The sequence below is a fragment of the Rattus norvegicus genome, chromosome 10 (genome assembly GCF_036323735.1).
Source record: "Rattus norvegicus strain BN/NHsdMcwi chromosome 10, GRCr8, whole genome shotgun sequence".
Classification (NCBI taxonomy): Eukaryota; Metazoa; Chordata; class Mammalia; order Rodentia; family Muridae; genus Rattus; species Rattus norvegicus.
The window spans coordinates 45,275,366-45,289,575 of record NC_086028.1 but is presented as its reverse complement, the minus strand read 5'-3'; the positions used below and the strand labels follow the sequence as shown (position 1 = coordinate 45,289,575).

General features: G+C 53.4%; 1 protein-coding gene across 5 annotated transcripts in view; it reads left to right on the top strand.

Annotated features, from left to right (window-relative positions):
- Window positions 1-14,142, top strand: part of Pemt (phosphatidylethanolamine N-methyltransferase) — a 74,218-nt gene extending 60,076 nt beyond the window's left edge. For 3 of the 5 annotated variants that reach the window (XM_039085286.2, XM_063268471.1, XM_063268473.1), the window contains 5 exons: window positions 1,023-1,138; window positions 8,994-9,139; window positions 10,836-10,947; window positions 13,527-13,601; window positions 13,884-14,142. In XM_039085286.2, coding sequence (XP_038941214.1) covers window positions 1,023-1,138; window positions 8,994-9,139; window positions 10,836-10,947; window positions 13,527-13,601; window positions 13,884-13,941 — 507 coding nt within the window. In that variant the 3' untranslated portion in view covers window positions 13,942-14,142. The remainder of the gene's footprint in view (window positions 1-1,022; window positions 1,139-8,993; window positions 9,140-10,835; window positions 10,948-13,526; window positions 13,602-13,883) is intronic. The other 2 variants (NM_013003.2, XM_063268472.1) reach the window with 2 other exon arrangements.
- The last annotated feature ends 68 nt before the right edge of the window (window positions 14,143-14,210 follow it).

The following is a 14,210-nucleotide window of genomic DNA, read 5'->3' as shown; positions in this document are numbered from 1 at the left end:
TCACTGACAGGGAAGAACTAAATTCAAATTTAGAGTGGTTTCTACTGCAAACATCATCCTTCCACCATTCTAAAATTGAAAAATTTCAAGTTGAGTTGAGAGCCATCTGCAAATAAACACACACACACACACACACACACACACACACACACACGCACACACACACGCATGTACACTACATACCTGTGTACACACATACATATTTATATTCAGGACACAGAAGGGGGTGGATAACTTGCTCCCAGAACTAGAGCACCAGCGTGAGTGTTTGCCCTTTGGCATCCTGCTCACCCCTTTTCCCTTCTCCCTTCTCCGCTGCAGCAGAGTTCATCTGAGCACCTGGGTCGGGCACAGCACACCAGGAGCCCAGAGGGGCAACCCTAGCAACTGGGATGTGGATGTGTGCAGGGGTGAGGTCTGCAGAGAGGGGAGAGAACTTTCCTGCTTGCTTCCTCTGCCTGGCTACTGAACACCGAGGTTTGAGATGTGATGACTTGGAAACAAAGGATGATAAGACGAAGAGTCATTGGTGCCCTCGTACTGTACAGTCTGTATCTTTGGGAGAGGCCAGGCTGAGCACACAGTGAGGGTGAAGGACTGCCTCTCCTTGTCTTGCCCCTTGAGATGACCCTGTGGAAGTTCCTGGTGGAGACACGAGAGTGCCAGGGGCCACCATTTCTAGGGCTCCTTTGTGGATGGTAGCTTGTATCTTCCTGAGTAATAGGTGCCTTTGGAACTGCACGATAGGATGCACAGCTTCCGGGAGGGCCTGAGAACTGAGCCCCCACATTTAGGCATGACTGCCAGCCTGTTAGTCACTCCATCCTGCCTACACTGAGGGAAGGTAGAAATCCTGCCAACAGCCCTGAGATGTAGCAGACCCGCCTGGCCCCGTTGCTGCACCCCCTACAGTTCACCTTCCTTGGAACTGGGCTGGGCACTCAGGCCTGCTTTTCCCACCCTTCCTGTACCAGCAAACACCTCACCTCACCTCTCACTCTTGTTCTCGGCCCTTCATGCAGGTAGCAAGGTGGGAGCAGAGAACTCGCAAGCTGAGCAGAGCCTTCGGGTCCCCTTACCTAGCCTGCTATTCCCTGGGCAGCATCATCCTGCTTCTGAACATCCTCCGCTCCCACTGGTAAGCCTGGGCCTCCATGAAGGCTGGCATCCGTGTAAAAGTCATGGTCAGGAGAGGGAGGGCCGGCAGGTTCACCAGTGTTTGGGAGTTCTGTCAGAATGTCAGAGAGCATTGCTCCTAGAGGCCTCAGACTACTGTCCTGAATCTCTGTTGGCAGAGACATCCTTGTGATCTTGGATGTGACATTTCATTGTCCAATGATAGGGGCAGCTTGGGCAGAGGAGACAGAACCTATTGAAATTTCCCCTTGCCTGTATCCCCAGAACTCCTTCTATGGCATACCGAGACAGGACATAGACACTGTGGCAAGGAGTCCTTAGGGACCAGGAACCATGCTTAGACCATCCTTAGGAAGCTTGGGCCCAGGACATATTACCTTCCTGCCAGCAAAGAAAATGGCCAGAGCAGTTGTGGTGTAGGTAACGAGGGCAGGAAGCAGAGCTGAGCCGTGCACCATGGAGTCTTGGGCTGTGCAGGAGGGCAGTGGGATCTGTTTTTCAGATGTAGCTCAGGACTTGCATGGCCACTTGTGAGGCTTGGGTTCACTTCCCATCCCAGGAAGCCTGCGTACACAGGCCTTGTACACAACAGGCCACAGAAATAAAGAAGGTGCTTTAGGAAATAAAGAAGGTGGTGTAGGGAGTCCTCATTCCTGACTTGCTGTTGCACTTTAGAAGTTGAGTGCCCAGAATGTACTGTGGCTGGCCCTGAGGGGAGTCCCTCAGATAGGGCATGCACATCTGATCTGTCCACCTCACTCATTCTGGCTTGGCTCTGTGGGTACAGGATGCACCATGAGGTGGCTGTCTAGTTACCCGATGTCTGGTGTATGGGAAGCCAGGCAGGGATAGGGGTGGTGGGCCCAGCATACTCCCGTTCTGTAAGCATTTGACCCAAGCTTCCCCATGGCAGGACACCCTGACTGAAAACTCTTGAGGTTTTTTCCCATTCTTGTGGGCTAGGAGTGTGGGGTGGGGCAAGGGTCCTACTCTGCTGGTCTGTCTGTCAGAACCTTATCTGTGCCTCATGGCCTTGAAGGTTTAGGCTACTCAATGTCTCCTGGCTGGACAAGTGCTACAAAGGTTGTCATCCTTAGGGGAATGGCTCCCGTGACACATATCCTGAGTTGTCTGGCACATGAAGACTCTTTTGTAGGGTGGCCTTGACCATCCCCATGAGAGGATAAAAGTGTGGCTTTAGGCTGTCCCTCTAATTCCCTCCTTTCTGCTCACCACTCTCCAACATGATGAAGTCAATCTGGTCTGGGAATGCTGTCTCTGTGAGCTTGGCCAATCAGCTATTCCCTTCCTAGCTCCTTCAGAAATGGGTGCCACTAGGTACCTGGCATCTTCAGGCTCCTCAGGCAACCCAGAGAGCCCATGTACATCCTAACTTGGATACTGCCAAGTCAGAGGCTGTTCCCCTGACACCTCAGAGAGTCACTTAAGCTCTTACTCCACCCAGCTCTGCCCATCCCCAGTGCAGGGCCCCAGCTGTGAGAAGTCCTTCCTGGGGACACTTCTCACTTGGTCCTGTAGGGTCTCAGCACTCATTCAGTCATTTTGTGGGGTTTATACTTAAATGTCTTTGTTAGGATGAGGTCTCCTGACAGACCCAAATCAACCCAGTCTGTAACACACCAGCTTCAAGCCTGGCTGGTCTCTGACTTCTCTGCTTTCTAAAATCTCCCAGCTGTAGACAGATCGTTTAATTGCTCTGGGCTCTGCTTGGCTTCATAAACCTCAAACTCTGGTTTGTTTTGTTTGTTGTTTTTGGCCAGGGTCTCGCTCTGTAACCCAGGCTATCTGGAACTTACTTTATATAAACCAGGCTGGCCCTGAGTTTGTAGCAATCCTACTTCCTGAGTTCGGGGACTAGAGGCGTGAGCTGCATGTCAAACTTCCTTGCCTCACTCTGAGGACTCCGCCTGCCAGGCTTCAGATGGAGTCTGTTTTCCTTCCCATAATGCAAAACCCCCAGGGAAGAGGCTACTAGGGTCAGAGATACTGGCCTGCTACTGCCCTGCAGAAACGTTCCCAGCAGGCCTCATTCACCGGTGGTTCAAGGCCGTTTCTGCTGCTTCCTCTGCAGCTACAGACCCCAAGGAACACCCCTGCAGCACCCAGAAAGTTGGAGAGGAGTGGCCCTGGAGAAGTGGGGTGGATACTGGTTAAAAATGCAGACTAGGCAGACCCTGGGGCTTCTGGGATCTACTTCCTGGGACTGGGCCAGGGGAGCAGCCTTGGAATGCGCCTAAGCTTAGTATCCTAGGCAAACAGCAGCCAAGGATTTAATGTGCCCCACTGGATAAGGAGAAATCAGGCAAGCCCTGGGCCTCTGTCCATTTTCAAGGGTTTGGTTCAGTGACTTTAAACAGTGATGTTTTATAATGGTTACTACCACCCATATCCAGAACCCTCTTTATTTTATAAAGTTGAAACTCTACACCTTTTAAGCACTGGACCAGGCTGACCCTGGTCCCCCACTCTGCTTGTGTCTCTCATGTCACTCTCATGTCACTTCTCCTGGAGCTTTGTGTAGGAGGAGTCAGGGTGTGTGACCAGCTTACTGTACTCAGCCCAGTGACCTCAGGCTGGAGTGCGTCTCAGAACTTTCTCCTTCCCGGGACTTTGTCATGTCCGGCCGTGTGGGTTAAGCCAGTTCTGCTCATCCATCCACCGGTGACACTTGTAGCTCCACTGAGCAGTGCAGCTGTCGGCATGTCATGCCAGCGTCTGAGTATCTCCTTAGTCTCCTCAAGAGTGTTCTTAGGAGTGAAGTTTTGCACCACGGGTCGCTGTTCACGCTTTAGGAACCCGTCACCTGTTCTCTACAGTGGCCGCGCTACCCTGCATCCCACTGGCAGCTTCAGAGTGGTCCAGTTTCTCTACACGCCTGCCAACACTGAGCCCTCTGTCAAAAGACAGTGACCATCATAATAGAAGGGAAGCATTTTGCTTTCACTGATATAGGAAGGTATCCCAAGCATCCCTGGCTGAAGAGCCTTCTCTGGATTCCAGTGTGAATCAGAGCCTGCCTGGGGAAAGTCCTTGGTCAGCCTCAGCTCTGCCCCTTAATGCTGGTGACCCTGAGCAGGTTCCCTCCGTGAGCTTTGACTTCCTCCTCTGAAATGGACTGGTAGCTACTCCCAGGAGGAAAGTAGGAGCCAGGGTAGGCTCATTGGCATGGATGCCTGCATGTGAAGGGACTGACTTAGTGGGGTCTGGAGTGTGGTGCCATGATGGCACCACAGCCCAGCTTGGGCTAAGTTAGACACCATGGGGAGAGGGGTCAGTGGGTACAGTGAACTGAGTACCTGTGGTGCCAGCTACCTGAGAGACTGAGACAGGACTAATGATTGAACCCAGGAGGTCAAAGCCATCCTGGGTCACATAGAAAAATATCTTCTAGCTGATACACGGACCCTTAGCAAGAGCAGGTGAGGGTGCTTCTGTGCCTGGACCAGGCACTTTCTCAAGCCCTGGACTCCAGCAGAGGGCTGGGAAGACCCTGTCCCTTGGTTCCCTTCTAATCTAGTCCCCCTAGTGTCTCACTGTAACCCATGTATAGGTGTGTGTTCTGGGGAGATGTTCAAGTACACACACACACACACAATCTAGTACACAATGGGGTGACACTTGGTTGTTCCCAGCTTTGTGCAGTCCCCCTGTTGTCTGATTCTCAAACATTTTCTCCATCCTAGGTGGTAACCTATGCCTGTGAGGTGGTACCACCTCCCATTGTCCTCTGCAATGCCAACCTACCCAGTCTCCTGGAGTCAGCCTAGTGCCTGTTTCTGTTTGTGGTCCTGGAGACCAAGCCCAGGCTTTATACTGCTAGGCAAGTGCTGCACTGCAGGCCACATGCCAGCCCTTGTTCTGGAGACTCCCTCTGACTTTGTCCATGTCACTTGGGGTGATATGACCCCAGATGGTTATGTGTCTTATTAAGTCAGCTTGGTAGGAGAACACGTGTGTGCTTGAGCCAAGTCAATCTTCTTGTGATGCCAGGGCTCCACAGGAGGTGGTGAGTCCCTAGGACTCACTGTGCATCAGCTGGCCAGCACTAGCTGGTGATCTGGAAAGAGAGCAGGCAGAATAAGCTAACTTGTTATTTGAAGCTTAAGGCAAAGTCTAGACTCAAGGAAGTGTTTAGGAAAGCACTGTTTGCTCTTGCTGTGCTCTGGCTGTGTCTTGAGAGAGGAGGGAGCCTAATGGCTTGGGAGACATCCATTGAAACCCCTTCCCCAGCACCCCCATCTCCTGCCTGCAGCCAGTCTCAGGTGCAGCCCACTCATGGGCCACAGGCTAAAGAAAGGCCCCTGGGCACAGTGTGGACACAGGGAATCACTAGAACCTGGCTTGTCTCCCTGCTGTCTCTTAATGGAGATCCCTGACCATGGCTAGAGAATCAGAGGGGAAATCTGAGTCGTGGTTTTTGTTTTTGTTTTGTTTTGTTTTGTTTTTGACCCCAGAGAGGGGAGAGGGAGGCCAGCTAGAATGGTACCCAGGTAGAACTGTATCTGTCCCCTCACCTGAGGCCCCAACGCAGCCTGGAGTTTTGAGTAACAGTGATATGTGCATCTCATGACAGGGCTGGGGACCTGCTTGCTCACAGGACAGGAGAAGCAGGGCCAGCCAGTGGCCAGACTTCCTCCTATCCACACTGCTGCCTCTCTCCTGACACTTGGAGTGAGTGCTGCTGGGCTGAGGGAAGCTTGGAGAAGGTGCTTTGACTAGTGCAGTGTGGTAGCCGTGAATTCCAGCCCTTGCTCTGGGGACAATGTGGCTGAGATGATTGATAACTTACTATGCTCTATGTTAGGAAAATAAGCCCACCAGATGCCTAGATCCCTGATCTTACTTGACTGAGCTGGACTGTGAAGAGAAGCCTGAGGGGAGAGAGTTCAGGCCATCCCATGTATGGCTGTCTGCAAATGCAGCCCACTGGTTAAAGCCATAGAAGCACGGGCAGGACAACCTCTCTGGAGCTGTGCACACTCAAGTGGCCATGGTCTGGCGTGAGGAGCAGAGTACAGGCAGCCTCCAGTCTGTCTCATTGTTGACTGAAATTTCAGTCCAATGCAAAACATGGAACTCAAGGGGCTGGAGAGATTGCTCAGTGGTTAAGAGCACTTGTTATTCTAGAGGCCTCAGATTCAATTCCCAGCCCCCACCTGGTGATTTGTGACCATCTGTAACTCCAGTTCCGGGGGATATGACTTCTGGCTTCCACAGGCACCGGGCATACAAGTGGTACACAGACATACATGCAGGCAAAACACTCATACACATAAAATTTAAATAAGAAAACAGAAGCCAAAGCCCAGGAATGAACTCCATCCCTGAAACCCCAGTGCAGAGTAGCTCTGAGGGAAGAATTGCTCCTGTTACCCGGCTCTGCTGTGGAATGTGGCCACAGAGCTCCTTGCTCCCTGTTGATTCTCCCTGTGGGATGGGCTGTGCTTTCATGGTACATGAAAGTGTAACCAGCCACCCGAATTAGGCACCAATTCTAGTGAGCCTCTGTATCATGTGTAGGCTACCAAGGTAGGATGAGACACACTCCCTACTCTCTACCACCTACACACACACACACACACACACACACACACACACACCCCTATACACATACAAACACATACACTCCTACACACACATACACATACACATACCCACCTACACACACACACCCCTACACAGACACACCTACATATATGCAAATACACACCCCTACACACACACACACACACACACACACACACACACACACACATACACTCCGTCTTGGCAGCCTGAGCTAAGACCGATGGTGGACTTGGCTTATTTGCCCTACTCTAAGCACACCCACTGGAAGAAACTGGAGGTATAAACAGAGCCAGGATAAAAACAGGACCATCCTTAGGCACAGGGGCAGGACTGAGCCTTTGAGATGTCTGCTAAGGGCTCCAGACCTTGTCTGCAATCTCCTTTCTTCCCAGCTAGGCCAGAAGTCACTGGCAGGAAGGTCATTTCCAGCAGAGTCTCCCTCCGGAGAGACCCTCAGTCTCTTGGTCCTCTGCTGCACCTCATGCATACATTTCCTAGTTGTGCAGCCCCTTCCAAACACCTCTTGTTCTGCACTTTCTCTGAGCCTTAAGGTATTTAGTTCTAGCCATTCCTTAAGCTGGAGTAGTCTCTATAACATCCCTACCATGCAGGTTCTTCCTCAGTTCTCAGCTGAGCTTCTTGGAGCTGGCAGCTCTTGTGGCCACTGATGACGTTCCCGAGAACTCAAGACAAGTGGCCAGGGCTGGCCAGAAAGAGACCCACAGGCTGTCTGTCCTCGATTCAGGTAGACGGAGCTCAGAGGCTTCTAGGCGGTTGGAGCTTCCCAGCCTGTTGAAGAACCAACCCTTCTCTCTGTGCCATGGGTCCTTATGCAGTGTAGTCAAGAAGCAAGTAGCCTCCATGGCCTTTGTCTTTCCTTCTCTTTGTCTTTCCTTCTCTCCCATCTACCTCCTGGCCTGTACTGAGAGCCAACAACAGTTTCTGAGAGCTGAACTCAGATTGGTAGGAAGAATTCCAAGGGGGCAAAATTTAGTGTGGTCCAGGAATAGAATTACAGTACCTACCTTCCCCAGTGCTGAATGTGTCCTGATGAAAGAGAAGAAGCCTCTGGGTGGAGGCAGATGGCTACATGGGTAGATGGATAAGTAGGTATCTGGGTCTCTAGTGACTAGGTTAATGAATGGAAGGAGAAGGGTGGGTGGATGTGTTGATGGGTATGTGTAGAGACTGGGGAAGACAGGGTAAGTGGGTAAGTAGGTGGGTAGGTAGGTGGATGAATAGATGGATGGACAGACGGGTGGGTAGATGGGTGGGTGGACGTATAGGTGGATGGACAGATGGGTGGGTGGGTCAGTGGTTTGGGGGAACCTATAGAGAGAAGTCTATGTAGTTGCAGTGTAACTAATCTCCACATCTCCTGATTGTGGACAAAATGGAAATGTGCTGTGCACAAGTGCTGGCCTTGCACATCCTCCTTTTTCTGCCCCTGGCACATTCAGTGCTTTCTCTTGTCACTGGCCACACCCTCCTGGCTAGGCTCAGACCCATTACCAGCCTGCTTCCCTGAACCCTCCACCCTCTCCAGTGCCAGTGCCAGAGAACCTGCCCTCCATGGCCACTGACGCTGCCACCGTTCAGTCCCTCTGCTCAGACTCAGAGCCTGCCAGCACTTGGCCACAAAGCCTAGTTGAGGAGAGGACATAAAGGGCCCTTAGTGGGACTTTTAGTTTCCCAGGTGTGGCCTGGCCTGTGCAGGAGCCAGGGCAAGCTAATGAGTAGTGTGGGGCACAGCCAGCGTCAGGCCTGGGTCTGCAGGGAGAATGGGTTCATCGCTGCACACCGCATATGCCGAGCTCAGATCTCTTAAGTGTTGGGCCTGCTGCCTGCCCTGCCCTGCACAGGCCAGACTCAGACCCAGGCCTGCTGAGCACTGTGCACTGCACATGTGCCTGTTCTTCATGAGCTTAATCCCCGCTTGCTGTGCAAGTCGACAGGACCTGAGTGTGATGGCCCTTGGACTGGCCCACGCTAGCATGTATGAAGCCATAAATGGCTTTCATGATGACCTATTTCTAAAATTAAGGACAATTTGTATATATGTCAGAATCTGTGACTTCTTGTTAAGAAGATAAGAAACTGGGCCTTTGGTCTTGCTCTGTCCTCAGGACACTAAAGATGAAGCAGTTCATGCGGGAGCCTAGGCCCTACCTGCAGCGCCTCTGTGGTACTGAGCACATGATCCTGGGGCTGACAACTCTGCCGTACATGCTATGACATGCTGTCTCTCCATGTCCCCTGCTCTACAGCTTCACACAGGCCATGATGAGCCAGCCCAAGATGGAGGGCCTGGATAGCCACACCATCTACTTCCTGGGCCTTGCACTCCTGGGCTGGGGACTCGTGTTTGTGCTCTCCAGCTTCTATGCACTGGGGTTCACTGGGACCTTTCTAGGTAAGACCCGGAGGTATGGGATGACTGTGGGCAAGTTCACTGGGGCTCAGGGAGGAGCAGAGTCCAGTGGCTGCTGTCTGCTACCTCTGGCATGCCTTGAGAATCACGGGGTGGGGGTGGGTCCCCACTTATCACAGCTAGGACTTTCAGTTTTGTTCGCTCATCAGACTCTGGGCATCAGGCTGCTCCCTGAGAGACAAGGAAAGACCCTAGTCCTGGTTGATGGGCCCAGAGTGCCCTCCTGGACTCAGCTCCACTTGAAGAAGGCTCTCAGTCCTTGTTAGATGGAGGGTGCAGGCAGCAGTGCTGGAGAGGTGTGGCAGAGGGCAGACTGCAGTGCCCACAGTGGTGGTCAGGACCAGATGGGGAAAGTGAGCAGAGGAGGGTCTGAGGGGTGCAGGCAGCGCTAAGGTGACTTTGGTAGAAGTGGCCTAGAAAGCAGAGGGTCTGGCAAGCTTAGGAAGTAGGGCAGAATGGCTCCTCTCCTGTGACTCAGCCTGAAGCAGGTTTCTGTGCCACCCACTGTCAGGCTCCACTGCCCCGCTTCCTGCTTCCCCCCCAGTGGTCCCTGGGCAGCCTCTTGGACTTTTGTACCTTTTGTCCCTGACAATGACAGCACCAGTTTCTACTAGGCCCCTCCTGCAGTGCCCCTCTTGTTGGGCTGGCTGTCCTATTTTCTGCGCAGGACGAAGCTGCATTGTTTTTCTGGTCTAATGGGGTGGGGGTGGGAGGACAAAGGAGGGAAAGGCTGCCCTGGCCCAGTGGAGACACTCACCAGGTAGAGACCTGGACCAGATAGATGCCTTGTTCTGTGAGAGTGGCCCGGTTATGCATGCAGAGGGGGTTGGGTGACCAGCCGTCTGATAGTTTCCCCTTATGTCAACTCCCCTGGGCTGACCTCTAGAGTGACAGGAAGCATATGGTGGGCAGGCTGGAGCCACAGCTAACATGTCCTAGTTTGTCGCTGTGAGAAATACCATGACCAAAAGCAACCTGGGAAGGAAGGATATACTTGGCTTAAATGTCACAGCCCCTCACAGTCCGTCGCTGATGGAAGCCAAGGCTGGAAATTTAGACAGGAACTGAAGTAGACTATGGAGAAACACTCCTTACTGCCTTGCTTTTAGAGGCGTGCGTGCTCAGCCATCTTTCTTACACAACCCAGGACCACCACCTCCCTCCTCCCAGGTGACTCCAGTCTGCATCAAGCTAACAAAACAAATGCTGACACCCAAGCCCCTGGCCAGCCCAAGGGAAAGAATAAGGCCTGGCTCAGGCCTGGGGGTGGGGAATAGATAGGAAGGGTAGGTGGGGGGAGGGGCAGAGCCAGGCAGATGGGAAGGGCTCTGAAGGAGGGAGGGAGGGAGCTACTCAGGAAGCAGCTGTGCAGCTTCTAAAGAGAGGGACAGGTAGACACAGAGGCATCTTGTGGGGAGAAGGAGGAGGCCAGTGTATGGGGGCACAAAAGAGGAGAGGACCAAGCTGAGAGCATCTCAGTGCCCAGCTCACGTGTGGAGCTCCTGGGAAGGCTCCCATCATGGATGCCTTGGGCTCGGATCCCACTGTTACCTGGAAGCCTCCTGGGGCACCTCCCCTGCAGCTCCTTCAAGGCTCACTAGGTGTTGGCTTCAGTAATAACATGTCCAAGGACACAGCAGGCTGAGTGAGCCTCATGCCCACCCCATCTCATCCACAGGTGACTACTTTGGGATCCTCAAGGAGTCCAGAGTGACCACATTTCCCTTCAGCGTGCTGGACAACCCCATGTACTGGGGAAGTACAGCCAACTACCTAGGCTGGGCACTTATGTGAGTACTTGTGGCCCTCAGGACTCTAGGTGTCCTCTTCCCACAGCCTCCTGACCTCCCAGCACACGTAGGTTCCTCTGCCATGCTGCATGCATGTTGCTCCTTTGACTGGAATGCACCTGAATTCATCCCGAGTCTATTCTTCCAAACCCAACTGGTGGTGTCCCCTCCTCTAGCAACTCCTTCCTGCCTCCTCTGGGTTTCCCAGGCCCTGAGTCAGTGATCAGTGGCCTGCCTGTCTTAGCCTCCTTTCTTCCGGCAGAGCCATACACATGCCCCTTTCTATCACCAGTAGTGCCTGGTGCCCGAGAGTAAAGGTCATTCTGAGCTTGGAGTGGCCAGGTTAGGCTCTCAGGAACACGTGACACCTACCAGTGCCTCCAAACAGCACTGATGCGCAAAGGCCCAGCAGACTGGGCATGAGGCCTTCATCTGAGCGCTCGTTAGAGATGCATCATGGCAGGAGACGCTGACTCAGCAGGCTGCCCACAGCCCCTGCTCTCTCCAGTCCTCTATCTCCCCAGCCCTGTAACAAGGAGTGGGGTACTCTGGGCTCCTTGATCTGGGCTCAGTGTTATCACCTGCCATTGGGGCTGTCTTGTGTATCCTGGGTTATTAGGAAGTCAAACTCTGGATCAAGGTTTCCATGAAGATAGGCCAGTATAGGGAACCAGCTGACAGGATTGTTCATGCCCACATCACCAACTCCCAGCAGATCTTTGAACTTGCATTGACCATGGTGCTGCTAGATGAGGCAGGAGGGGGTATTTGCCCATAGCACCTAACCCCTGCTGGAGAGCTTGTTGTCTAGAGCAGTTGGGAGCACTCTTACCCATCCCATCATCTTGGATCAAGACAGGGAAGGTTTGTCGTGTCTTCCCACAGCCTTTTGCTGGGGCCATATCAGTGGCTGTCATAGGCAATTGGTTTAGGAATCATGACGGAAGGAATCATCCTTTCCCATGAGAGGTGGGGAAACAGGTGGAAGACTGCACTCACCTCAGGGCGTATACACATCTGGGGCAGAGATGGCCTTGGTACTTAAGTTCCTGGCTCCAAGGCATAGCCAGCGTTGCCAGCTTCTTGTATAGTACTGAACTGTGGTGTACAGTGGCTACTGTGGTAGCCAGTGTTGTATTAAGGGCTCTCCCTAAGGAGCGAGGTTTCATTAGCCAGCCACCAGAGTCTTTGCTGACCTACAGATCCCCGTGTGGCCAGAACCACAGCTGAACCATGTCTGGGGACAAAGCGCTTATTTAGCTCGGATGGATAGGAGGACATCATGGCTACAGTCCCTCTGAGGCCAGGACACAGACATCAGGAGCTGTTCCAAGTTCCAAGTTGAAAGGGACAACAAAGACAAAATACTAATTTAGAGCCCAGCTAAGCTAGGCACAAGTTGAGACCTGAAAGAGTTGGGGGAGAAGTTCCCCTCAAGGCCTGGGGCAGTGGCAGAAGGGGTGGCCAGACCATAAGGGTGACTGAGCCTCGTGATCTGTGCTGTGCAGTAGAGGTGTCCTGTGTCCCTGCCCCTCCCAAGCAGATGCATGGACAGACTGGCCAATGTGAGGTCCATGAGGGCATTTCGGAGCGAGCAAGATGGAGGGGCTCTATCAGAGCCACACATTCTCATGCCCTTTGCCCTTTGCTGGACTAGATGTGTAATGGGGTCAGTCAAGGAGAGCAGATCCTATGGTTACCTCAGGCCCATTTCTGTCCCTTCTGGTTTATTCCTTCCCTGCTGAGGTGGATGGAGCAGTCCAGGCCCTGCAGGAGCCAGAAGAGCCAGAGGTAACCATAGAAATAGACTGGGGCAGCTCAGCAGCAGCTATTTCTGGAAATCTGAGGCAGACATGCTTGGGCTCCTCCCTGCTGTCACTAACAGGCTGTCTGTATTCATTGGCAGAGTGAGGTCAGAGACTGGTCACCTGCAGAGAGCCATGACAGAAATGCTGGGTACATTCTGCAAGGACCCCTGTCTGTGGGCTAGGATGCTGAAGTTCAGCTCAGAGGCTGGGGTAGTATCAAGCGGGTCTTGTGTCCTATGCCCCTGCCCTCCCAGACATCACGTGGACAGACTGGCTAGTGTGAGGTCCAAGTGGGTCTTAGGGAGCAAGACTGGCAAGGGCCAGTGTGAGGCTGCTGGCTCGGGGGGTGGGGGTGGGAAGGCTTTGCTGTGGGAAGATCTTTCCCACAGCCCAGGCCACCCTGGGTAGTGGCTACCAGCTGCACCCGTGTGTGGGCCAGAGCCTAGGTGGCAAAGTCTGTCCAAGAGGCCATGTGCTCATGGCAGCCCTGGGTTGGCTTTCTTACCAGAGACTTATTTCCTCAGAACACTGGTGGGCAGTGAACGTGTTCCCTGTCCCCCGGCCTGGGTCTCAGCACACGAAGAAGCAGCGACTGCCTCACAGGGGCATTGTTGCCTTCCTGTCTCCCTGGGCCTCTCTAGAAAACAGACCTAGGAGGGGGCACCACCAGGCTTAGCTCACCCACCAGAGGAATTCCAGCATCAGCAGGGACCACACTCTATGTTGGCAGGAGCGCATGGTCCTTCCGACTGACGGTCTGTCTGTCTACAGGCACGCCAGCCCTACAGGCCTGCTGTTGACGGTGCTGGTGGCACTCGTCTACGTGGTTGCTCTCCTGTTTGAAGAGTGAGTAGATGTGTGGTTGGTGTCATGGGCATTTAGACCGAGCCTCTCACTTGGAAGCACTTCCTTCATGTGGTCTGGCAAGCCTCACAGGCTTGAGAGGCTGGGAGTGGGAGGGTGCACACTGGTACCCGAGACCTAGGCAGGCTAGGAGGTGGCCCCAGTCGCTCCAGGACCCTCTTTGCTCTTTGAAGCCTCTAGGCAAGCTCTGGTGACAGTGGGAATGTGGGTCTGTGGAGCAGCCATCTCCTGGCACAGCCTACTGCAGCGTTTCCCTGCCCGCAGGCCCTTCACTGCGGAGATCTACCGGCGGAAAGCCACCAGGTTGCACAAAAGGAGCTGACAGGGCCATGAGGGACCTTTGGAAAGCCGGACTGGCCTCCCGGCTGACCCAAGCAACAACCCTTCTCGGGGAGAGCAGCGCTGGCCATTGTACCTGTGCCTTGGAAACCAGTCATGGGGGTCTCAGGCATTATGTCATGTGACTGCTGAGACCCCCATCCCCACCAATCCCTGACACACTAATAAAGGCTTTGTGACCTCAGCACCTCTCTGGTCCCATTCCCATCCTGGTCCCAGGAGTGGGTTTGTGAGGGCTGGGCAGGGCAAGGG